Source organism: Ostrea edulis, chromosome 4 (assembly GCF_947568905.1).
Source record: "Ostrea edulis chromosome 4, xbOstEdul1.1, whole genome shotgun sequence".
NCBI classification, from domain to species: Eukaryota; Metazoa; Mollusca; class Bivalvia; order Ostreida; family Ostreidae; genus Ostrea; species Ostrea edulis.
The window spans coordinates 354,323-379,199 of NC_079167.1; the positions used below are offsets into that span (position 1 = coordinate 354,323).

General features: G+C 36.3%; 1 protein-coding gene across 1 annotated transcript in view; it reads left to right on the plus strand.

Moving 5' to 3' along the window:
* The window catches only part of LOC130046414 (uncharacterized), a 29,227-nt gene extending 21,115 nt beyond the window's left edge, over positions 1-8,112 (plus strand). Inside the window, exons 5-10 of the mRNA XM_056161545.1 lie at positions 549-738; positions 3,086-3,181; positions 5,096-5,146; positions 5,452-5,550; positions 7,192-7,290; positions 7,924-8,112. Of these exons, the coding sequence (XP_056017520.1) occupies positions 549-738; positions 3,086-3,181; positions 5,096-5,116 (307 nt within the window). The 3' untranslated portion in view covers positions 5,117-5,146; positions 5,452-5,550; positions 7,192-7,290; positions 7,924-8,112. The remainder of the gene's footprint in view (positions 1-548; positions 739-3,085; positions 3,182-5,095; positions 5,147-5,451; positions 5,551-7,191; positions 7,291-7,923) is intronic.
* The last annotated feature ends 16,765 nt before the right edge of the window (positions 8,113-24,877 follow it).

The window sequence follows — 24,877 nt, forward strand, 5'->3', positions numbered from 1 at the left end:
GAAGGCAAGTACATGAAGATGCATATAACACTTTCTCAAAAAGAGAAAGTATATACATGTAGGATGTATTGCAAAGTTATATATATTACTAAATATTGTTGCCTTTAAAATCAAATAATTATGATAACAAAGTGCCCTAAAAATCCGAAAATTGCATAACGTGTGCCCTTTTAAGGCAAAATTTTGTGTGCCTTTTTTCTTTCTATACCAAAAGTAGGTCACCGCCACCTATATTTCCATTGTTTTTTTTTTTTACAGAGTTTACAGCCCTTGACACTTAGAATATCTCCAGAATAGTAGATTAATTTTTTCATCGCAACTCCTCTTCAATGGTTTGAGGGAAAATGTTTTGAAACTTTGTAAAAAGTAAAGGCATGATATGAAGATGCACATGGAGGAGGGGCATTATGGTCCATTGTTTTTAATTTTTTTAAAGAGTTACAACCCTTACCACTTTCAATTTTAGTCAAAATATAGGTTAATCTCATAACTTTGCCATTTCTGCTGACTTGCTACCACTTTGAGATACATCTATTTGTCATTTTCAGTATTGATGCTTCAACTCAAGATCATATATGCCAGTATGTCAATGATGGGAACAAGATGGCTAATGCTGTCATGAAACTTTTGACTTTTGAGAGGCCTTGTCTATGCTTGTTTGCTGTCAGAGATATTCAAGAGAAAGAAGAAATACTGTATAACTATGGAGATACTCAGAATCTCTGGTGGAGAAATAAGGTACAGATATTGAAGAAAGCATAATAATTTCTCAATCTACTGTGATTGACTTGATCCATGATATCAAATGTTCAATGAACTGGATTAAATTTCTTTAGATATAAAGTTATATAATGATTTACCCTTGAATTGAGGCATTAATACAAATTTGAAATTTGATAACCATGAAGATGAATAGTTTCAGTTTACATTGTATTTTGAGTTTTTCACCTCTCAACCTATACTTGAAGTTTATGGATTTTCTCATCCCATGGAAGGAAATGATATATATTATTACTCATTACTTGACTTCACCTAAGCCATGAATTGATTGCTTTGTTTTACATTCATGTCATTTCATAGAAAATTCAGTATTATGGACCATTTTATCTCACGTGGAACAGCAGTTTTATGTGAGCTTTTCTGATCACAATTTTTCCGTTGTCTGTCCTTCGTAAATTTTTTAAGTGTTAGACTTCTTCTCTGAAATTGCTAGGCAAATTTCAACCAAACATGGCAGGAAGCATTATTGCGCGGTGGGGATTCAAATTTGTTCAAATGGTGCCCTTGGCACCTAGGGTTCTGTACTTAAGGGCCAAAAAGGGTGAAAATGTACCATTTCTGAAAAAATCTTCTTTTCAGAAGGCACTGGAAAGAATGATAAGATTTTATGCATGGGGCAGCTAAAGGACCATGAGATTCAAGTTCATTCAAGAGAAAACGATCTGCAAACTTTGGGGCCCATATAGGGGGTTCAAAGTTTGACGTAGGCTTATATAGGAAATAAGATTTAAAAAGTTGTGAAAGTACATGGCAGAACCACTTGATATTTTGCATGAAGCTTCCTAGCAACAAAAATTGTTAAAGTGATATTGGTTTGTCAACTTGTCGACTGCCCATAAGGGGATGGGTGGGGATGGGGTAGTGGTTTCAAATTTTACCCATGGGGGTAGGTTCAAAGTTAAACATATGCTTATATAGGTAAAGATATAAAAAAAAAAATATTCTGCGAAAGTACTAATAAGACTGGACATGAGAGGCCTCATGATTAAAAATGTGATCCCATAACCACTTTGACATGGAGGCCCCTATACAGTAAAAGATATAAAAATGTTCTTCTGTGAAAGTACATGTACTAAGCAGAATGATTAGATATTTTGCATGAACTTCCCAGCAACAAGAGGAGTCAAATTATTCAAGGGAAATCAATCCATTGACTTAAGCATGTTAAGGGCCTGCAAGTGGATGAAAGTTTAACAAAGTCTTATACTGGAAAAGATATAAATTGTCTTTAGTGGAAGTACTGAGCAGAATGATTTGGTATATTGCATAAAGCTTTCTAGCAACTTTTATGTTTAGGTGAGCATTGTGGGCCATTGGCCTCTTGTTTATATATAGCTGTATTATAGGTAGTTACAAATTGTAAATTTCCAATTTTTCTGCTGAAGTGGGGCAATGGTGTCACTTGGACATATCTAATACTATCTTTGCAGTTAGATTTCTTAATTTTTTACCCCTCTGCCAATTTTGGCCTAAGGGTATTGTCAACACAAAGTCAGATGGGAGTGTATTAGTGTTTATGTGTGTGTGCATTAGACTATTGTTTTCAGGCCATACATCCTTTGATTTTGGAGTAAGACCACTGAATCTTACTAGGATGTTCACTTACATAGGGTAGATGTGCATTTCAGGGTCAAATGTCAGGTTGACATTTGGGGAGGTTACTATAACTTAAAATAGCAAAATTGTTTTAGGAAAATGTTTCCTAAACTATAAAAGATGGATCATTGAACTTTGGTAGGATGTTTACTCAGATAGAGTAGATATGCCTTTTGGGGTCAAAGTATCAATTTGACCTTTGGGGAGGTCAATGTAAATTAAAATAGAAAAATCTTAAGTATAGGAGATGGATCATTGAAACTTGGTAGGATCTTTACTGATATAGTTTATATTTGTTTTTTGGGGTTAAAATGTAAATTTGACCTTTGGAGAGATCACTATTATTAAAAATAACAAATTTGTTTACTAAAAATAGCAAATTAGCTATCTCCTAAACTATAGAAGATGGATCATTGAACTTTCTCAGGATGTTTACTCAGATAAGGTAGATGTTGGGGTCAAAATGTGAATTTGACCTTTGGGGAGGTCACTGTTACATGTACTGAAAATATAAAAAAAAGTCTTAAATTTAGAAGATTATTGAAACTTGGTAGGATGTTAATCAGATATGGTAGATTAGCCTTTTTGTGTCAATATGTCAAAATGCTGAGGGTTAATCTGCAAGTTTGGAGAACCTATTTTTATTTTACTCATGACCGTTCATTCCTTACCATGAGTTGGCATTGTATCATTTTATACTCTTTTTCAGTGGAACATACATGTAATGGAAACACAGAAAATGATGAAAATGGACAGGGTGACTATGAGGGAAGCAGTAGCTGCAGCAACCAAAGGAACAAGTCAGGTAAAGCTGTTAATCAATTATGTCTCCCCCAGCAAAAGGAGTACAACAATATACCATGGTGTTATAAATTGTGATACAGAAGTTTCGGTTTGATTCATGATACATGTATGTTAATCCACCCAAATGATATGGCTCCATTTCATTTTTAACTCACTATAGCTGAAAGCTCATGTGAGGTTTTTTGATTAGTTTGTCTGTCATCCGTCAGTCTGTAAACTTTCCACATTTTCAATTTCTTCTCCAGGCCAATTTCAACCAAACTTGGAAAAACGTATCATTGCGCGATGGGGATTCAAGTGTGTTCAAATGGTGCCCCTAGTCACAGGGTTCTGTGCTTATGGGCCCAAATGGTTAAAAAGGTACCATTCTTAAAAAATCATCTTGTCATAAAGCACTGGAGAGAATGATTTGATATTATGCACGGGGCATATAAGCGACCATGAGATTCAAGTATATTGTTACTGGTTCTATCCTCCACCAATAAAAACTGGACACCATTGTATGATGGAAAATTGTTGAGTGTGGCAAAAAAAACCAAACAAAATCAGGGAATGAAAAAAGGTGTCATCAATGTAGTTAAGACAGTAAAAGATGTCTCTTGCAGATGTGAATATGGCATTTTTCCATAAAATAAAGCATCCCACATGACTATGCTATCTTCACTTGAGGGCACGAAAAGGAACATGATCATCCTTGCACTTCCAAACTTGGATTTTAACATTTTTTTGCATGAGAAGCAAAAAAAATTAACAGTAAAGAATTTAAGAATATGTGAGGTAACCATAAATGCATCAACAACTAGTGCAGATGTTGCAAATTGAATTAATTTTGGTAGATTTGGCCGTTGTGGTACTTAGGTTTAAGTATATCGGGGCACCTATTAATACTAGCTAGTGGGTTCAAACTTTTTGTTTTGGTAGGGCACTGGCTTTTAAATCTGAAGGTTGTATTTGAGACTTAGTGATACTTCCTAACAATTACACTTCATTTCTTTCACCGTAAAGTGGTAATTGGAGGACGCACATCTTTTGCAGGAGCAATTTTAGGATTTAGCATAAATTCATTCATGCTTCGCTCAAATTTTTGCTAGGAAGAAGTTTTGCTTTTGTAGCATGATACAAAAATGATGATCAAATAGATTTTGAGTGTATTTTACAACTAATTTAATCTCCTAATGATGTTGAATGTTTGGCCGGGTTGCAGAACCTGCATTCAGCTTTGAAGTATGGTGAATGCCAGGTGATCAGCTGGCTGAGCGGACCACTTGTGCATGCAATGTACTTTGTGTAATCAAATCATCTCACACCTCTAACCTGACATCCTTCAAACTTTGTACAATTGTATGGAGACATTAAAGATGTATTTTTGACTTTTTGGAAGCGCTCTGACATTTTTCCAAAATTTACATTTAGTTGAACTTTGTCACTTTCACAACTTGTTTTGAAATAGACAGTACCTACTTTGTAAAATTGACTCCTCTCATAGCGTTTACTTTACATTGTTCAGACCTTGTTTGTACAGTTGTAATGAACACATTGAAGATATGTATGTGATTTTTAGGAAGTGTTCAGACATTTTTTGGAAAAATTTACATGTAGTTGAACTTTGTATTTTTCTCAGTATGTTATTAACTCCTCTCACAGCTTTTATTTGATATTCTTCAGACCATGTACAGTTGTAATGGACACGAAGAAAATCTGCATGTGGCACTTTGGAAGTGTGCTACATGTTCATATCTTTGTAATTTTCCCAGCATGATATCTAAAGGCATGGCCTAAAATATTTCATTTTATGTCAGTGAATAATGTATTAAATCAACCATGCCATTTTGGCCAATTTTAGTATTTCTTGAAACCAACCCTAACCTTAACGTCTATACCTGTAGTCTGTAATGCATATTTAAATATATTTCAGGTTCTGTTCAGGAGTCCCTAAATGGTATTCAATGTTCTGCAATGCTTCCAGGTATAGTTATGCTTTCATTGTTCTTTCGAATAATTTAATCAGTGCTTTAACATGAAGATGTTTAATAAGCTCTGTTTTAATGTGATGAAACTTTGAAACTTGAACACAAGGATTGTAAAAACTGTATTCTCAGATATTTGAGTCATCTGTTTTTCTCTCTTGATCATTTCTTTTTACCTCATTTTGGGTATTGATCTACATAACATTCTAAGTTACATTTCGGGAAATATTGCCTTTTACAATTTACTGACTTCTTAATTTCCTAATGAATAAGTAGACTACTGATGAATTCCATTCAATTTTAGAGGAAACTTGTTATGTTAATGAAGAAGATACTAACGGTGATGATGAACAGGTGGAATCAGTTCAAAAGAATGTTCCTAGGACATCTAGAAAATGCTCAGGCAAGAATTAAGTTTCATATTATATTTGCTCTACTGTTCTTAAACAATTGGATTATGCAATTTAATTAACTTTTGCTTATAAACCGAAGCCATTGAGGTGTCATTCCATGTTCTGCCATCTTTTAACTGTCCATTCATCCAGAACTGTATTACTTTTGTTACTGCTTTTCAAAGGGCAATGTCTCTGGCTTGAGTACAACTGCAGTTAACATTTTTATACGCCCGTCTTAAGACGGGACGTATTTGGTATGGCGTTCATGTCCGTCCGTCTGTTAGCTTTTTCGTGTCCGACCCGTAACTTAAATACTACAAGGCCTAGAATCATCAAACTTTGTCTGTAGATACATCTTGGGTAGAAGGTGTGTCGCACATTAAAACCAGGTCACTGTGACTTTTCATTAAGAAGATATGGCCATATATGGCAAAAACTTGTCCGGCTCATAACTTGAAAACTATTAGACCTAGACCTAGAATCACCAAAATTGGTCAACTAATGCATCTTAGGTAGAAGGTGTGTCGCATCCTACTTTAAGGTCACTGTGACATTTAATTAAGGTGATATAAAAAAAGAATGTTTAATGGGTACAATCTATACTGTTAACAATATGTGACGGGCGTATCATGTGCCGTGGCGGTGCACTTTATTAAATGTGTAAACAAGACATCACACCTTCATTTAAATTAGAACATGGATATATTTAACATGGATGACATTATGTGAGAATACCAATAAAAACATGGATGCCATTATATACATGTAGCTGAAAAATTGTTGAGTGTGGAGATAAACAATCAATAATCTCATAAAAACAAAGCAAATACAGAGGACAAGTTTGACTTTGATGACATATTATGCTAGAAATACTGCCCTTGAAAACTTTAATTCCACCACTTTTAACTTCAGATGAAATATCAGAATGTGATATGTTGGATTTACATTTAGTGCAAAAGTATATTGAGCAAAGATGAAGGTCAAAATTGTTTTAAACTTGATGGTATTTGTCTTTTCAAAGTTACTGTCCTTGAATTGTTAGATTTTAATAATCATTGTTAAAGTGAATGATAATTGTATTATGGGTCAGTACAAGGAATTCTTGAGGAGATGAGCAGTAGGGAAACAAACAAATTGTCTTCTCAGAAAGACTTACATTAGTTTCATCATTTTTTGTCGATCATCAATTTTCGTGGATTTTGTTGTTGACTTCATACATGAATTCAAATGTTCAACGAAATGTTATAATTACCTATATATGTTAAATATAAAACATTCATCCATGAATTCAAATATCCTAGAATCTAAGCATCTTTGCTTGAACCGAAGCACCTACTGAAAACCATGGAATTCCATGACCGGGAATATTAATGAAACCAAAGTAACTATTTTCAGTAAAGCTTCTCAAGAAAATACAGCTTTGCCCCATCCATCTCACTGTGTTGTACTGTTATTGCTTCTTGCTGGCTTACACCAGTAAAATCAACACAACCACCAACAGCCATAAAACAGATTTGTAATGTTAGACAAGCTAGATGGCAACATTTAAAAAGACATAACTTTCATATTTTGGAAGACACATTATTTCGTTTTGGTGTTCAAATTATAATGCATTTACAGTTAATATAAAATCATACTTTTTGTTGTAGTGAAATGGTCAAGAGAAGATAGCATTATTGTAAGAAATCATTTTAGGGACTTTGTATATCAGACTGCCATCTGCTCCACAAATGAGAAACCACTGCAAAGTAAGCATTTGTAATGAATACATGTAATGTAAATATATATAGAATGGAAATGATTACATGAAGGTTGTGAGATAAGATCGTAATGAATTTTAATATGATCTCCCTTAGTTTACCAAGGTTGTGATTAAGGGCTAATTATACCCTCACAAGGATAGGGGGTATACTGTTTTACCCTTGTGTGTCATTCCATCCGTCTGTCCATCATTCCATCTGTAACACCTTTCTGTTTGCCATATCTCAAAAATTATACAACTTAACATCTTAGAATTTTGTACATAGCTTTATATGGATGAGATGTATTGTGAGATGTAATTTCAGATCCATCGGACATCTACTTCCTGTTTGCCGAAAACTTAGAATTTTTCGTATGCAGTGGTCAGATACAACATTTTTCGTAACATATTTCTCAGCAACTATACATCACAGGCTACTGATATTTTGCATGAAGATTTATATAGGTATGATGTATTTAGGGATGCATTTTCAGATCCATTGGACAACTTCCTGCTTGCTGAGAACTTGGACGTTTAGAGCGGGGGTATCACTAGTGAGCATTGGCTCACATATTCCTTGTTTTCATTAAAAATAATTTGGAATTAAATGTTTATAGGACATCTTTGGTTTCTTTTGTAGGCAAAGAGGCCATTCTTCAATTTCTCGCAACAACTAACTTACAGAGCATCAGAGGTTTAACTGCACATGAACAATACACCAAAGTCAGAACAAAGCTATTTAATGACAGACTGTGAGAACAAAAACAGCAACATCCATGACAAAAATGTCAGGAACAAAGTAAAAGCAATAAACAGATTTTAGATCTACAGTTGAAGCTGATACATTACCCTATTGTCTGTCCATCTGTTGTCATTTCTTGTCATCACATTTCCTTCTAAGTTAACGAGAAGATTTGCAGGAGACTTTACCGGAATGATTTCCTAGTGATTTAGTTGGTTCTAATGAATTTTATGGAGTTCAACCCCTAAGGAGCCATGACTTAAAAAGTCATCACATTTCCTCCTAGGTCATTGATTGGAATTTGATGAAACTGAACAAGAATGATCCCCTAGTTTCCAAGATTTCTGAATGTCACTTTCCTTTTTATTCTTTGAGCATAAGGGTTAAAGCTTGAATTGAGACATGGTCTATGTCTTTGAGGTCAAAAGGTCACGGTCACTGGCCTGAATGAATACTTATAGTTTACAGTTTATAGCTCTACTGAGCTTATGTGATACCCTGTCGTCTATCCATCTGTAAACTTAAGGTTCTTTGCATGGAACAGATTTTGATAAAACTCATAAAATGAGCTGGTAGTGGTCTAGATGGTACAAATCCAATTTTATTGGGTTCTGACCCCTAGGGGTCGAATAAGGGGCCACATCCTTAAAACTTGTAATAGCATCTCCTGAGGTAATGAATGGATTTTGATCATACCTACCTAGAATGATTCCGTAGTAGTTTAGTTGGTCTTAAATTTTCATAGGGGTCTGACCCTCAGGGGCCCAGTTAACTGCCACATCCCAAAAAGTTTGTTATTTGCCTCTCCTCCTAGGTTATAAGTTGCATTTTGAGGAAACTTACTATGAATGATACCTGACTAGTGTGATTGGTTCAAATAAGCTCTCATGGTGGTCCTACCCCTAAGGGCTTAGTAAGGGTGAACCCTAAAAAATTGTTATTGCATCTCTTCCTACATTATTGGTAGGATATTGATAAAACTTACTCAGAATAATCCCCAAGTGGTCTAGTTGGTTTTATAAATTTTTATGGGGGTCAGAACTCCAGTTCCCACTTAGGGGCCAAGCCCTAAAAAGTTTGGTATCACAACTTCTCCTAGGTTTTTGGTTGTGTTTTGATGAAACATACCCAGAATTTTCCCTTATTGGTCTAATTAGACCTTATAAATTTTCATGGGGGTCCGTTCCCTATGGGCCTATTTAAGGGCCACCCTAAAAGTTCTCCTAAGGAAATGGATGGATGTTGATAAAACATACAGCATAATCCTCTAATGGTGTAGTTGGTCCTAATGAATTTTTATCGGGGTCAGACCTCTAGGGATCTCATTAGGCACCTCAAGTTTGTTGTCCCATTTCCTACTCCTAGGTATTTGGTTCGATTTTGATGAAACTTATGCAACTTGATCCCCTAGAAGATTATTTGTTCTTATGAATTTCATAGGAATTAACCCAGTTAATGGCCATCCCCAAAAAAGATTATTATTGCATCTCCTTCTATGTCATTGGCTGGATTTTGATAAAACTTTCGCAGAATAATCCCCTAGTGGTGTAGTTTGTCCTTATGAATTTTCATGGGGCTCTTGACCTAGTCTGACAAAGTAAGAGGCAACCCCTTAATAAGTCTGTCATTGAATCTTTTCTCAGGTTTTTGGTTGGATTTTGGAGAAACTTTCCCAGATTGATCATTTGGTGGTCTAGTTGATACTTATGAATTTTCATAGGTGTCTGACTGTAGGGGCCAAGTAAGGGTAATCACATCTCCCAGGTTATTAGTTGGAATTTGATGAAACTTATTCAGAATAATCGTCTAGTGCTTTAGTTGGTGCTAATGAATTATCATGGGTGTCCTACCCCTACAAGCCCAATCAGGGACCACACCCAAAAAGTAATTATGGCATCCTCCTATGTTATTGGTTGGATTTTGTTGAAACTGACCAAGAATGATCCCCTAGTGTTGTAGTTGGTCCTAAAAAAAATCCATCCTTAAGGGCCCAGTAAGAGGTCACATTCAAAAGAGTATGTTATTGCATTTTCTCCTAAGATACCAGCTGGATTTTGATGAAACTTGCCCTCAATGATCCCCTGATGTAGTTTGTCCCAATTCTTATGTGGACAAGTCCCAAGGAACAAAGTTAATGCTATGCCTAAGTAAATTTTAAGAATTTAATTATTTCTGCATATGTCAGTAGAGCATCAGGTCCTCTTGGACCTTTCATGAACATGCTGTAACCTACCTACAGGTGGGGATACTCATTTAAATTTCACTTTAAATAATATAATCATGTTGTCATGAATTCTTAAAATGCTTTATGTACATCTCTGAGAAATCATAGTTACTTTTTAAATTGCAATAATGTCTTAAATACTGGGAGATTGTTTCAATAAATGTTAAAATGTTGCTGTATGATTTGTTTTCTGTCAACTTATGTAGATTAACCTGAGGAAACTAGGTTCTGTTAAAGGAAAAATCTAGATTTAAATTTAGTTTTGCTCAACAACTTCTCCTGTGGTTTGTCTTGTTTTTCAACAGAAGTCATCATTTTATGATTGGTTTTCAGAATTATTGTACATGAATTAGAAATACTAGGTAAGGTCAAATATTCAACAGAAATATTTTTGAAGTGAAATAGGACTGCAAATGAAGTCTGAAAGATTCATGAAAGAGAAAACTTGTGTGCACTAAGACCAAGAATCTTACTGAAGCTGCCTTGATGAGAGGCCAATATACATTGTATATATCACAAGGCCAGGAACTCCTATATTCAATTTTCAAGGGGAAGACATTGTTTTTGTACTTTCTGTCCACCTGTCTGTCATAAAATCTTGTAAACACTTCTCCTTCTATATGGCTTATTTATAGGATAGACTTGAAACTTTGCAAAATGCTTCATTGCCATTTAAAGATATGCAGATTATCTAGACGTGAGGATCCAATTATTTTCCTAAAAGTTACAATGGATCTAAGATGGGTGGAAGGTGTAAAATAGCTTGTGAACACTCCTCCTCCAATATTGCTTATCTGATAGATTTGAAACCTTGTACAATTCTTCATTACCATTTGAAGATGTGCATATCGTCAGGATATGAGGATCCAATTATTTGTGTGCAAGTTGTAGTAGATCGAAGAGGTGGGAGGTATGAAATAGATTGTGTAGGCTTATCATATAGCCTTGAAACTTTGTACAATGCTTCATTACCATTTGAAGATGTAACTACCATCAGGATTTGATGATTCAATTATTTTTGTCTAAGATATAGTGGATCTAAGAGGGGTGAAAGGTATAAAATCTCTTGCGAACTCTTCTCCTCATACATCACTTATCACATAGCCTTGGAAACCTTGTAAGATGCTTCATTACCTTTTGAAGATTTGCATGGTGTCAGTATATGAGGATCCATATATTTTTGTACACTTATAGTGGATCCAAGAGGAGTAGAAGGTATAAAATAGCTTGTAAACACTTCTCGTACATCAATTATTGCATAGCCTTGAAATATTGTACAATGCTTCATTACCTTTGTAATGCCCATATCATCAGTATATGAGGATGGAATTATTTTTGTACAAATTATATTGGATCTAAAAGGGGTGGTAGCTTATGAATGCTTCTCCTCATAAATCACTTAACGCATAACCTTGAAACTTTGTACAATGTTTCATTGCTAATTGAAAATGTGCATATTAGAAGGGAATGAAGATCCATTAAGTTTTTAAAACGTTATAGTGGATCTAAGAGTGGTGGAGGATATAAAATAGCTTGTGAATGCCTTTCCTCCTATATTGCTAGTTGCATCACCCTGAAACTTTGTACAATGCTTCATTTCCACTTGAAAATGTGCATTTCATCAGGATCTGAAGTCCATTAAAAGTTTCACTGGATTTCGTGGGATCAAGGACGTAGAATTGCTTATCAATACTTCTCTTAGAAGGCTTATTACATAGCCTTGACATTAAATTTTACAATGATTCATTACCATATGAAGATGTGCATATTGTCAGGATATGAGGATCCAGTTATTTTTGGACATTATATAATTGTTGTAAGAGGGGTGGAGATTGCAAAACTTCTCCTACATGGCTCATCACTTAACCTTGAATCTTTGTATGTTGCCTCATTACCACTTGGAGATGTGCCTATCATCAGGATATATGATAATCCAAACATTTTTGTAAATGTTACAGTAGAAATATTCTGAATCTGTATAATATTAATTTGGGGAACAAGGGAGACATTTGTTTTTACTAAAAACAAGATCTAGTTTACATTATATATGATGCAACTGTGAAAAATAAGCACATAACCATTCGTTCTGTCTCTGTGTTAAACTGAAATGGTAAAAACTGCAAGGAAACAATGGTCAACTTAAATCACAAAAATATATATTGGTCTCCCTAAACTATGCAGAAAGATTACAAATGAAGGTCCACTTAAGCCATATATTGCAAATTATATATACTGGTCTCCCTAAAGAATACGTAAGGATTACACATTATTAGGGAGACCGATTTTTTTGTATATTTTTTATGCTCACCGTTATGTGGAATTCATTGGCACAAGGCCAAATTTGGTACTCTTTTACTAAAAAGAAATGCTATTTGTTTCTTGAAATGTGCAAGGATTAGAGAAATGTATATTGTCCCCTTAAGCCAGATTTTATAGGATGGTCTACCTAATGTAGAAATCAGATATATATATATATATATATATATATATATATATATATATATATATATATATAACACATATACTATATTTAACAATTACATTATGACTACATGATAATGATACACATGTATACCTTAAATACACATGTTAAGAATTTCTATATTGACATTGGTCTAGAGTTGGCTCATACAATGTAACAATACTTATTGAAAATGCACTGTATAAGAAGGATGATATATGGGGAGTTGTTGTTCTGAACACAGGGGGTACCAAGGGACAGTGCCTGCATGTGTCATGTCGACTAGTCTTGTACCCTAAGTATTCGAAACAGCTTATCTATAGTATACAATTTTAACAATTGAACATTATAACTACATGATACAATATACATATGTATACCATGATATATGCATGTTATGGTTACATGTATGATGTAATGTCTCATGTGGTTTACATTGTCTAAGCACATACTACTAGTAATACAGTGTATTATGTATGAACCATGAGAAACCATGTTTGCACATATGCACTGTTTGTAGTTTCTTCATGTGATTTCAATATAATGTTATCTGTAGGTGTTGCGGTGAAATCACACATCAAATGCAAAGTTGAAACTTTACGGCACAAGTTAATTGCATGTAATACGTTAAGTATTAATACCATGTTCAAAATGTCTCATGTTATGAACATTGTTTGTAGCTCATAATACTAAATTACAATGCACTTTTTTTTTCTTCTCATAAACATTACATACTGAAATCTGTCAAATGCATTATGATTTAAACATATCTTATTGAGAATATATATGTATTAATAATAGTGATGTATGCCCAGGAGGGCCCTAATTTGGAATAAATAAATCATATGATATATATATGCAGGGGCTATAAATTGATAAAATGATGCTAGTTTGTCATAAATTAACTCATTGAAACTACTAGATTATTTATCATTCAACAAAAATATATGGTTTTTCAGCAGGCTGGGATGCTATAGGCCTAAAACTTTTTTTTCTGAGGGGGGGGGGGTACTTGGACATGTATACGATCGATCAGTTTTACCAACAATCATCATATTTAATTCATATAACTAATTATTATGTAAGATCATCTCTTCAGTAGACATCTTTGTTACAGGCTGATATGGTGTAAGTTACAGCCACAAAACGATTCAAGATCGATCAGTTGATAGTATCTGTCAAACTGATCAGCTGATAGACGATTTGACCTACCTCTGATATCCGAGATGTATTTCTCGCTGAAATATTTGTATCCCTTGGAAACTTCTTTGCATCCTTCACTCTTGTTTAAAGTTTTTATTGTTTCTTCAACAAAACCGAAGGTAATGAGGGGGGACAATACTGAGATCTCGCGTTGCGCAACCAACCGACTTCGTACATTCCGCTAAATCCGACATGTTTGTTGTGCGTCGAAACCGACGGTAGCCTCGTTTTCGATGCGGTATGCATATTTATGAGCATCTCATTAAGAAAGGAGTATAAAGCACACTTACATAGCTTAAGAAATGAAAATTTGACTCTCAAAAGTCTATGCATATACTGTGATATTAACAGGTTGAAGAAGAAATATCTTATTAAAGTTTAAAAACTTTATTTTCCAATCTATATGTTTTATTTACATGTATTCTTTCTTGTCTTAATGAGGCGAAAAAAAATGGTATAAAGAAGATTGAAATATAATAATCAGTAAAGAAATCCGTTGCTAATAGCATTAGTCATTTATCGAAAATGAACAGTACAAGAGAGATAACTCTAATAAGATATACAAGCCTACATATAGTTTTTGTGAGACACTGAATTTTTTATCTTGCCCCTAAGTGAAGAATATCGTTAAAACCAGACGTCTTTTTAGGAAACGAAGTTTGTCAATCCTTGCCATTTCTACATGCATTCACAGGATGCGACACAACGTCAGGAATGTTCGGCATCGGAACGGGTCCTGTATAGTCAAAATGTAGACAAATCGCGAAAAAATTCTGTATATGATTAGTTTTTAAATGGAGGCAGGCTACTGACAAACAAGTTGATGGTGAAGGGGTTTCAACTGTTTCGTTTAAAGTCAGCATTTCGCGAATTATATGATCGTTATAACAATCTACTTTGCCAATACAACCTATCATTGGGTCAGATCTGTTTGACTTGTTTCATATAGATTGTTAGGCCGTTTTTTGGGCACAATGAGATATCCAATAAGGGTAACTCCGTTTGCCTTATTAAGATATAGAGCTCACGGCGGGTGTGACCGGTCAACAGGAGGTGCTTACTCCTTATAGCCCATAGGCACCTGATCCCACTTCTGGTATATCCAGGGGTCCGTGTTTGCCCACCTCTCTATTTTGTATTGCTTATTGGAGTTACGAGATGGATCACTGTTCGTTATCTTCACCTTCCCAAATGAGGATTTCATAGAGAAAAAGATGTATTCTGGTGTCGATGTCATATCGATTTTGTACGATGGAATACCATAGAGACACTTATAGGAGATTTGCTTTGTGAAGAATTGTCTAACACAATATAATTTTTTTAAGTTCAGTCATTGCCACTAACTACTAACTACAGCTGCAGAAAAGGAGCACTGCAAGAATTTTTTAAGTCATAGAGTGGACTAAAGAAATGATTAATTTGGATCCTTCGAATTGGGGCTTATCAATGCTTTCAGCAATTCTTGTATCCGTTAAAACTAAATTACAAGTCGCGTCAGATAAACTTTTGAACGTTTTTCGCTGTAAATGCAAGGCAAATTGTGACACTAGCCGTTGTACTTGTAAAAACATGGACTGAACTGTACTGCAATTACTCAAATGATCACTTATATAATTATCAGGCACGTAGCAATAATGGCTCTACACCTTTTATCATTACATGCAAAATTGATAAAATTTTACGTTCAGAGGTCGATTTTTAGACAGATTGGTTGCCCTCCCTCCTCTTTTTTTTTTAAAAAAAATAGCATTGTCGTGAACTGTACACAGTGGAAGTGTAAAATTGAACTGAGAGAACAACCTTAGCCCCCCCCCCCCCCCCCCCAACCACACACACCATCAAGGATTTTTATAACTTTGGATTAAAATTTACTTGTCAATTTTCAGGCAATATTGTGAAATTATCTTCACACCCCCCCCTTTTTTTACGATGCTACGTACCTGATTCATTTTGCTTTTAATTCTATGTGTCCATTGTTTTTAAAACATATTACTCCTGAAATTCTCGGTACTAATTGCACAATAATTTGGATAGAACTAAACATCAAGTACGGCTATAACCCCCCCCCCCCACCCCCCTCTTTCCCAAACTCTAGAACTTGACGAAGTGCACGTATTAAAGATTTCTTCATAAAATCGAAGAAACTTAACCTTGTTTCGTCATAGATGTAGTACAAACTTTTAAAACTAAGCTTAATAAAGAATTTGGTAACGTAAGCTTTACTATACACTGTTTGTTTTAAAATACTACATGTATTTATGTGAAACATAGGTCCGGAATGGTAAGCGCGCCTCCAACTTCCGATGTAAGGACCATTTTTGAAGGGGCACTTGTTTTGTGTTAACAGTTTATTTTAATGTATAAATCTTTATTTGGTAACTCATATATGCCTAATGGACAGGAAAAAGTATTTTCTTCCAAAATCCAGTTTTTAACGATTTTTGTTGGAAAATGAAGATTTCAGCCCAAAATTCGGCAAGAGAAATAAATTTTGGTGCAGAAAAGTTTAGTTGTTGATTTGGACGTTTTATTCTTAAATTTATAAGATCACTGTCATCTCTTATATAAAACAGTCATTCCCTATCATTTCCAGTTTTTCACTATTTTTATTTTAGAAAAAGGTAAGTTTTCCTACCTAAAATGGCATTTTTCATATATATTGCCAATAATCTATATATCGTGCTTGTAGAGCAGTTTTTAAAATAAATCCTAACTTTAATTTTTTATTGGTAGACTCAATTATGACAAAATGTGGGTTTTCTTCTTAAAATTTCAACCTTTAACAATTATATTCAAAAAAGCAAGATTTTACCCAAAAATTACAGTCAAGGAAAGAATATATTCTGCTGTAAAAAAAAATTAATCGAACATTTCCAGGTTGAAATTTGAGATATGAAACTTATTTTTACTGTATGTTACATAAAATGGACATTTTCTTTAATTTCCAGTTTTTAGTGATTTTCATGAAAAAACACATCCCTTTACCCCAAAATTCGAATTTTCCCATGGAAATACAAAGCCGATTTTTAATATGTTGTTTGCATGTGTTTTCTTGCATGAATAATCAAAATTTCATTTCTGTTGCAATTAGTTTGAGGTTTTGCTCATTTTTGAGCTAGATTGACTAGACTATTATTTCATGAACCCTAAACGTGAACGGTACAAGAGAGATAACTCTAATAAGATATTTCTGTAGTCGCGATTCATTTTTTCCGTAAAATTAACTTTAGGTAACATTAAAATAAACCTTCATCTCCTTTAAATAGTTAAGAAAACGAAGATTCTGAATAATTTTTCTACCCCAGGGTTAGAAAAGTGTAAAAAACGACGCAATATCAATCCCATATTGGGTACCTGTATAAGGGTACCTATATCTAAGTCTAAGTCCGTAAAATTAGCTTTAGTTACCTTAAAACATTAAAATAAACCTTCATTTCCTTTAAATATTAAGAAACCAATTTTTCTGAATAATTGTCTAACCCTAGGGTTAGAAAGTGTAAAAAACGACGAAATATAAATCTCATATAATACATTTATTTTCGGATGAAATCTGCGGGAAACCCTTCGCCGAATCTTAAAATGTGCCAAAGAATATTTCTATGTAAAAATTCCAATTGATCACTTTTTTTCGTGCTGGTAGCAGAAGTGTAAAAAACGACTTAAGGCTAATCCATAACTCAAAAACCAAATCTCAGAAAAAGTCCTAACTAAGTGCATTGTCACCCAAATCTAACCCCTTGAAATCTAAGATATTAAAAAAAATTGATATTTTTTTAGCCCCGACAAATTGTAAATCCGTAAGTCGATTTTTACCACTTACGTCGTTTTTTACACTTTGACCAGGTCGTTTTTTACACTTTTATTTTGGTCGAGTCGTTTTTTACATAAATCGGGTCGTTTTTTACACTTTTAGAGGGGGTAGACTATAACCCTTAACCCTTAACCCTAACCCTAACCCTTAACCCTTAACCCTAACCCTAACCCTAACCCTTAACCCTTAACCCTAACCCTAACCCTAACCCTAACCCTAACCTTAACCCTAACCCTAACCCTAAACCCTAACCCTAAACCCTAAACCCTAAACCCTAACCCTAACCCTAAACCCTAACCCTAACCCTAACCCTAACTTTCATACACTTATTCCCATCCCTTAAAAATTAATCCCCCGCCCTCAGAATTTTATCCTCAACCCTCACAAGCTTTTCCTCAACCTTCAGACACTGATCCTAAAAGATTAAAAAGTAATCCTCAACTCTTATAAATTTATCCCCATCCTTCAATTGCTTATCCTCATCCCTCAAAGACTTATCCTCAACGCTTAAAAATTAATCCTCAACCCTCAGAAATTTATCCTCAACACTCACTTGCTTATCCTAAACCCTCATACACTTTCTCATCCCTTAAAAATTAATCCTCAGCCCTCACAATTTTATCCTCAGGCCACAAAATCTTATCCTCAAACCTTGGACACTTATTCTAAACGCTTAAAAAGTAATCCTCAACCCTCAGAAATTTATCCTCAACCGTCATTCTCTTATACTTAACCCTCATGCACTTATCTACATTGCTTAAAAATTAACCCTCAACCCTCAGAATTTTATCCTCAGCTCTCAATTGGTTTTCCTTCACCTTCACACACTTATCCTCAACGCTTAAAAATTAATCCTTACCCTTATCATTCACCCTCATTGGGGCTGGGGTATATTAGCGTGGAAGCATCACATTTCAGTCAGTTAGAGTTTAACTGTAGAGGAGCTGGGGTCGAAGTAGGTTTCCTTTATAGTGGTCCTGTACACATTTCTTATTAAATATTATAGTTGGTGCTTAATTTTTCTTTCAGATTTGCATGAAATTTGTTTAACTATCTAAAGTAATGGGTAAGTAATTGATTTTCTTAAATGTCATTCGCCTCACCGTATTTATCTAAATTATCTAAGATAACGTTAAACTTCCACTTCTTGTATTGAAAGAGATAAATTCTTTTTCACTCTTTTTCTGAAATGGTTTATGGATAATACATTTCTTGGCATTGAAAATACACTACTCATCAAGAAAAAATAGAGTTTTATTGATAACTAGGATAAACAATTCACAGAAAGTAGTTTTAACAAAAATCAAACTCGTTTCATTGATTTCACTGATGGCTTTCTGTAGAGGAAGATAATGAAGCAGTAATCGTGCAAGTCTTGGATCGCAGGGTTAATGTTGGAACAACATTTCCCCTATCACCAACGATGTCCTGTAAACCATAGCGCGACCAAAACAAACTTTGTGACAAAATAGGCGATGAAATGGTAAGGGCAGCATGAATGCTCACATCAACTGCGTACACATTAAAAGCATTTATTTCTATTGAGCTTGAATGATCTCTATCACCAAATTTGAATGCAATGATACATATATTAAAAATTTCAATTCTGTGCATCTTTTGAAGACTTTTGTCGAAGGTGTTCAAAATAAATTCTCGGTCAACTGGTAAAACATGCAATTTTCTGATATCGGAAATTACGTTTTTCTTCATTGTACTTCTGGACAAACTTTTTTCATCCAAATTCATTCTAGTATTTGAAAGCTGCTCTTTGAAATCTTCATAATAAGCATACTGCAACTTCTGAAATTCACGTCTGTTGTACTTAGGATAATGCAAATTTCCTTCTCTTGGTAAGAGAGTCAAGTGAAAATCAAAGCCATCCCCTTCTAAGCATTTGATACCTTTTGTCCATTTCAAATACTGCATACCGTCAGAATTGTACAACTGTAACGGTCAATGTTTTCTCGAAATTGGGTATACATCAATTAAACTTTTCTCTCCTCTCGGTAATATACTGATATACGAAAACGGAGCAGTAATATCTGGAAAATTGTTGAGAATTCCTACTATACCATCAATGTCCCCAGTGAAAGGCAGCCACAGATCTTGGGCGATATTGCCTATTCAACAGTCTCTTATACGCAGGGTTGAATCGCTTTTCAAGAAAGATTAAGCTTCAAAATTATTACTTTCAAACTCGGCAACATATTTTCTTCTACAGTTGTTATCAAAACTTCTGTTTCACACATGTTAACTACAGAAAACTGAAAAAGAATAATTTGTACAAGTAAACATTATAACCAGAAAAGTTCCGGTTTATCAAATTCAAGTATTTCAATTAGTAATCACGTGGTCATTTACATTTCAAAGTCTCACAAGAATTAAGATAAAAACAACACCTGATTATTTTTTGCCTATTCATATATCCGAAGAAACAAAATGGACGATTTCAACGCCAGAGCTTTATATATATACTAATGGTTAACTCCGCCCACATACAACACGTGATTTTTACTTGACAGTGACGAGATGAACCTCCAAATGAACTCGTAATTATGTTATAACCCTTAACCCTTAACCCTAACCCTAACCCTAACCCTAAACCCTAAACCCTAACCCTAACCCTAAAACCTAAACCCTAACCCTAACCCTAACCCTAACCCTAACCCTTAACCCTTAACCCTAACCCTAACCCTAACCCTAAACCCTAAACCCTAACCCTAACCCTAACCCTAACCCTAACCCCCTAACCCTAACCCTAACCCTAACCCTGAGGTAACCCTGAAAGGAGAACCCATATGAGGATTAAGTCTTTAACCGGCAAGATCGGGAAGGGTTAAGGGTTCAAAAGGGACAACATTACCCCACCATCCCAAAAAGGGCGTAACCCTGAATCATTGATCCCTTTAAGGGGGTAACCCTGAGGTGACCCTGAAATGAGCACCAATATCAGAGTTCAGTTTTTAACCAAAGGGATCGAGAAGGGTTAAGGGTTCACAACAGACAGCATGACTCCACTTTCCCAAAAAGGGCGTAACCCTGAATCATTGATCCCTTTCAGGGGGTAACTCTGAGGTAACCCTGAAAGGAGCACCCATATCAGGGTTCAGTCTTTAGCCAAAGGGACCGGGAAGGATTAAGGGTTCATGAGCGACAACATGACCCCTCTATCTGAAAAAGGGCGTAACACTGAATTATTGATCCCTTTAAGGGGGTAACCCTGAGGTAACCCTGAAATGAGCACCCATATCAGGGTTAAGTCTTTAACCAAAGAGATCGGGAAGGGTTAAGGGTTCATAAGGGACAACATGACCCTATTATCCCAAAAAGGTTGTCACCCTGAACTATTGATCCCTTTAAGGGGGTAACCCTAAGGTAACCCTGAAATGAGCACCCATATCAGGGTTAAGTCTTTAGCCAAAGGGATCAGGAAGGGTTAAGGGTTCATCAGGAACAACAACCCCACTATCCCAAAACGGGCGTAACCCTGAATCATTGATCCCTTTAAGGAGGTAACCCTGAAAGGAGAAGCAATATGAGGATTAAGTCTTTAACCGGCAAGGTCGGGAAGAGTTAAGGGTTCATAAGGGACAACATGACTCCACTATCCCAAAAAGGGCGTAACCCTTAACGATTGATCCCTTTAAGGGAGTAACCCTGAGGTAACCCTGAAATGAGCATCCATATCAGGGTTCAGTCTTTAGCCAAAGGGATCGGGAAGGGTTAAGGATTCATAAGGGACAACATCACCCGACTATCCCAAAAACGGCGTAACCCTGAATCATTGATCTCTTTAAGGGGGTAACCCTGAGGTAACCCTGAAATGAGCACCCATATCAGGGTTCAGTCTTTAACCAAAGGGATCGGGAAGGGTTAAGGGTTCATAAGAGACAACATGACCCCACTATCCCAAAAAGGGCGTAACCCTGACTGATTAATCCCTTTAAGGGGGTAACCCAGAGGTAACCCTGAAAGGAGAACCCATATGAGGATTAAGTCTTTAACCGGCAATGTTGGGAAGAGTTAAGGGTTAATAAGGGACAACATGACCCCACTATCCCAAAAATGTCGAAACCCTTAACGATTGATCCCTTTAAGAGGGTAACCCTGAGGTAACCCTGAAATGAGGATCCATATCAGGGTTAAGTCTTTAACCGAAGCGATCGGGAAGGCTAAAGGGTTCATTAGGGACAACATGACCCCATTATCCCCAAAAAGGGCGTAACCCTTACTGATTAATCCCTTTAAGGGAGTATCCCTGAGGTAAACCTGAAATGAGCAACCATATCAGGGTTAAGTCTTTAACCAAAGGGATCTGATAGGGTTAAAGGTTCATAAGGGACAACATGACACCACTATCCCAAAAAGAGCGTAACCCTGACTGATTAATCCCTTTAAGGGGGTAACCCTGAGGTAACCCTGAAAGGAGAACCCATATGAGGATTAAGTCTTTAACCAGCAAGGTCGGGAAGAGTTAATCGTTCACAAGAGACAGCATGACCCCACTTTCCCCAAAAGGACGTAACCCTGAACCATTGATCCCTTTAAGGGGGTAACCCTGAGGTAACCCTGAAATGAGCACCCATATAAGAGTTCAGTTTTTAACCAAAGGGATCGGGAAGGTTTAAGGGTTCACAAGAGACAGCATGACCTCACTTTCCCCAAAAGGGCGTAATCCTGAACCATTGATCCCTTTAAGGGGGTAACCCTGAGGTAACCCTGAAATGAGCACCCATATCGGGGTTCAGTCTTTAACCAAAGGGATCGGGAAGAGTTAAGGGTTCATAAGGGACAACATGACTCCACTATCCCGAAAAGGGCGTAACCCTTACTGATTAATCCCTTTAAGGGGGTATCCCTGAGGTAAATCTGAAATGAGCAACCATATCAGGGTTAAGTCTGTAACCAAAGGGATCGGATAGGGTTAAAGGTTCATAAGGGACATGACACCACTATCCCAAAAAGGGCGTAACCCTGACTGATTAATCCCTTTAAGGGGGTAACCCTGAGGTAACCCTGAAAGGAGAACCCATATGAGGATTAAGTCTTTAACCGGCAAGGTCGGGAAGAGTTAAGGGTTCACAAGAGACAGCATGACCCCACTTTCTCCAAAAGGGCGTAACCCTGAACCATTGATCCCTTTAAGGGGGTAACCCTGAGGTAACCCTGAAATGAGCACCCATATAAGAGTTCAGTTTTTAACCAAAGGGATCGGGAAGGGTTAAGGGTTTACAAGAGACAGCATGACCCCACTTTCCCCAAAAGGGCGTAACCCTGAACCATTAATCCCTTTAAGCGGGAAACCCTGAGGTAACTCTGAAATGAGCACCCATATCAGGGTTCAGTCTTTAACCAAAGGGATCGGGAAGGGTTAAGGGTTCATAAGGGACAACATGACTCCACTATCCCAAAAAGGGCGTAACTCTGACTGATTGATCCCTTTAAGGGGGTAACCCTGAGGTAACCCTTAAATGAGCACCCATATCAGGGTTCAGTCTTTAGCCAAAGGGATCGGGAAGGTTTAAGGATTCATAAGGGACAACATGACCCTACTATCCCAAAAAGGGCGTAACCCTGACTGATTAATCCCTTTAAGGGGGTAACCCTGAGGTAACCCTGAAATGAGCACCCAAATCAGGGTTTAGTCTTTAACCGAAGGGATAGGGAAGGGTTAAGGGTTCATAAGGAACAACATGACTCCACTATCCCAAAAAGGGCGTAACCCTGACTGATTGATCCCTTTACGTGGGTAACCCTGAAATGAGCACCCATATCAGGGTTCAGTCTTTAACCAAAGAGATCCGGAAGGGTTAAGGGTTCATAAGGGACAAAATGACACCATTATCCCAAAAAGGTCGTAACCCCGAACCATTGATCCTTTTAAGGGGGTAACCCTGAGGTAAACCTGAAATGAGCACCCATATCAGGGTTTAGTCTTTAACCGAAGGGATCGGGAAGGGTTAAGGGTTCATAAGGGACAACATGACTCCACTATCCCAAAAAGGGCGTTATCCTGACTGATTGATCCCTTTAAGGGGGTAACCCTGAGGTACATGTAACCCTGAAATGAGCACCCATATCAGGGTTCAGTCTTTACCCAAAGGGATCGGGAAGGGTTAAGGGTTCATAAGGGACAACATTACCCCACTATCCCAAAAAGGGCGTAACCCTGACTTATTGATCCCTTTAAGGGGGTAACCCTGGGGTAAGCCTGAAATGAGCACCCATATCAGGGTTCGGTCTTTAACCAAAGAGATCGGGAAGGGTTAAGGGTTCGTAAGGGACAACATGACCCCACTATCCCAAAAAGAGCGTAACCCTGAATCATTGATCCCTTTAAGGGGGTAACCCTGAGGTAACCCTGAAATGAGCACCCATATCAGGGTTAAGTCTTTAACCAAAGAGATCGGGAAAGGTTAAGGGTTCATAAGGGACAACATGACCCCACTATCCCAAAAAGGGCGTAACCCTGACTGATTGATCCCTTTAAGGGGATAACCCTGAGGTAATCCTGAAATGAGCACCCATATCAGGGTTAAGTCTTTAACCAAAGGGATCGGGAAGGATTAAGGGTTCATAAGGGACAACATGACCCCACTATCCCAAAAAGGGCGTAACCCTGAACGATTGATCCCTTTAAGGGGGTAACCCTGAGGTAACCCTGAAATGAGCACCCATATCAGGGTTAAGTCTTTAACCGCAGGGTCGGGAAGAGTTAAGGGTTCATAATGGTCCTCTCTCTAAGGACTATTCGAATAATTTCTGAAGTATGTTTTACGCTCTTTGTCATTTGTTTTACCTCTTTATGTACAATGTTTGATTTGAACCAGACGCATGCAAGGCAAAACGTTACCATGAAAGAGATGGGTTTTTTTTTCATTTATAGACTGAACAATGTAAGAAAACATTTGATCATTATAAGCATTCCCTGCAACAAGAAATAAAACTTTTGTTCCATATAGAATAATGTCAGGTAGACTATATTGAACCAAGAAATAAAAATTGTCATAGGAAAAACTGATCTTTATTTTAATAACAGTTGTAATATTTTGCATAGGAATCACTACAAGTCAATCAATTCACTTATATTCTGGTTCATTTCGTTTGAACAGCTCTGAATGCTGCCGGTAAACTTGTCTTTAATAACATTGGT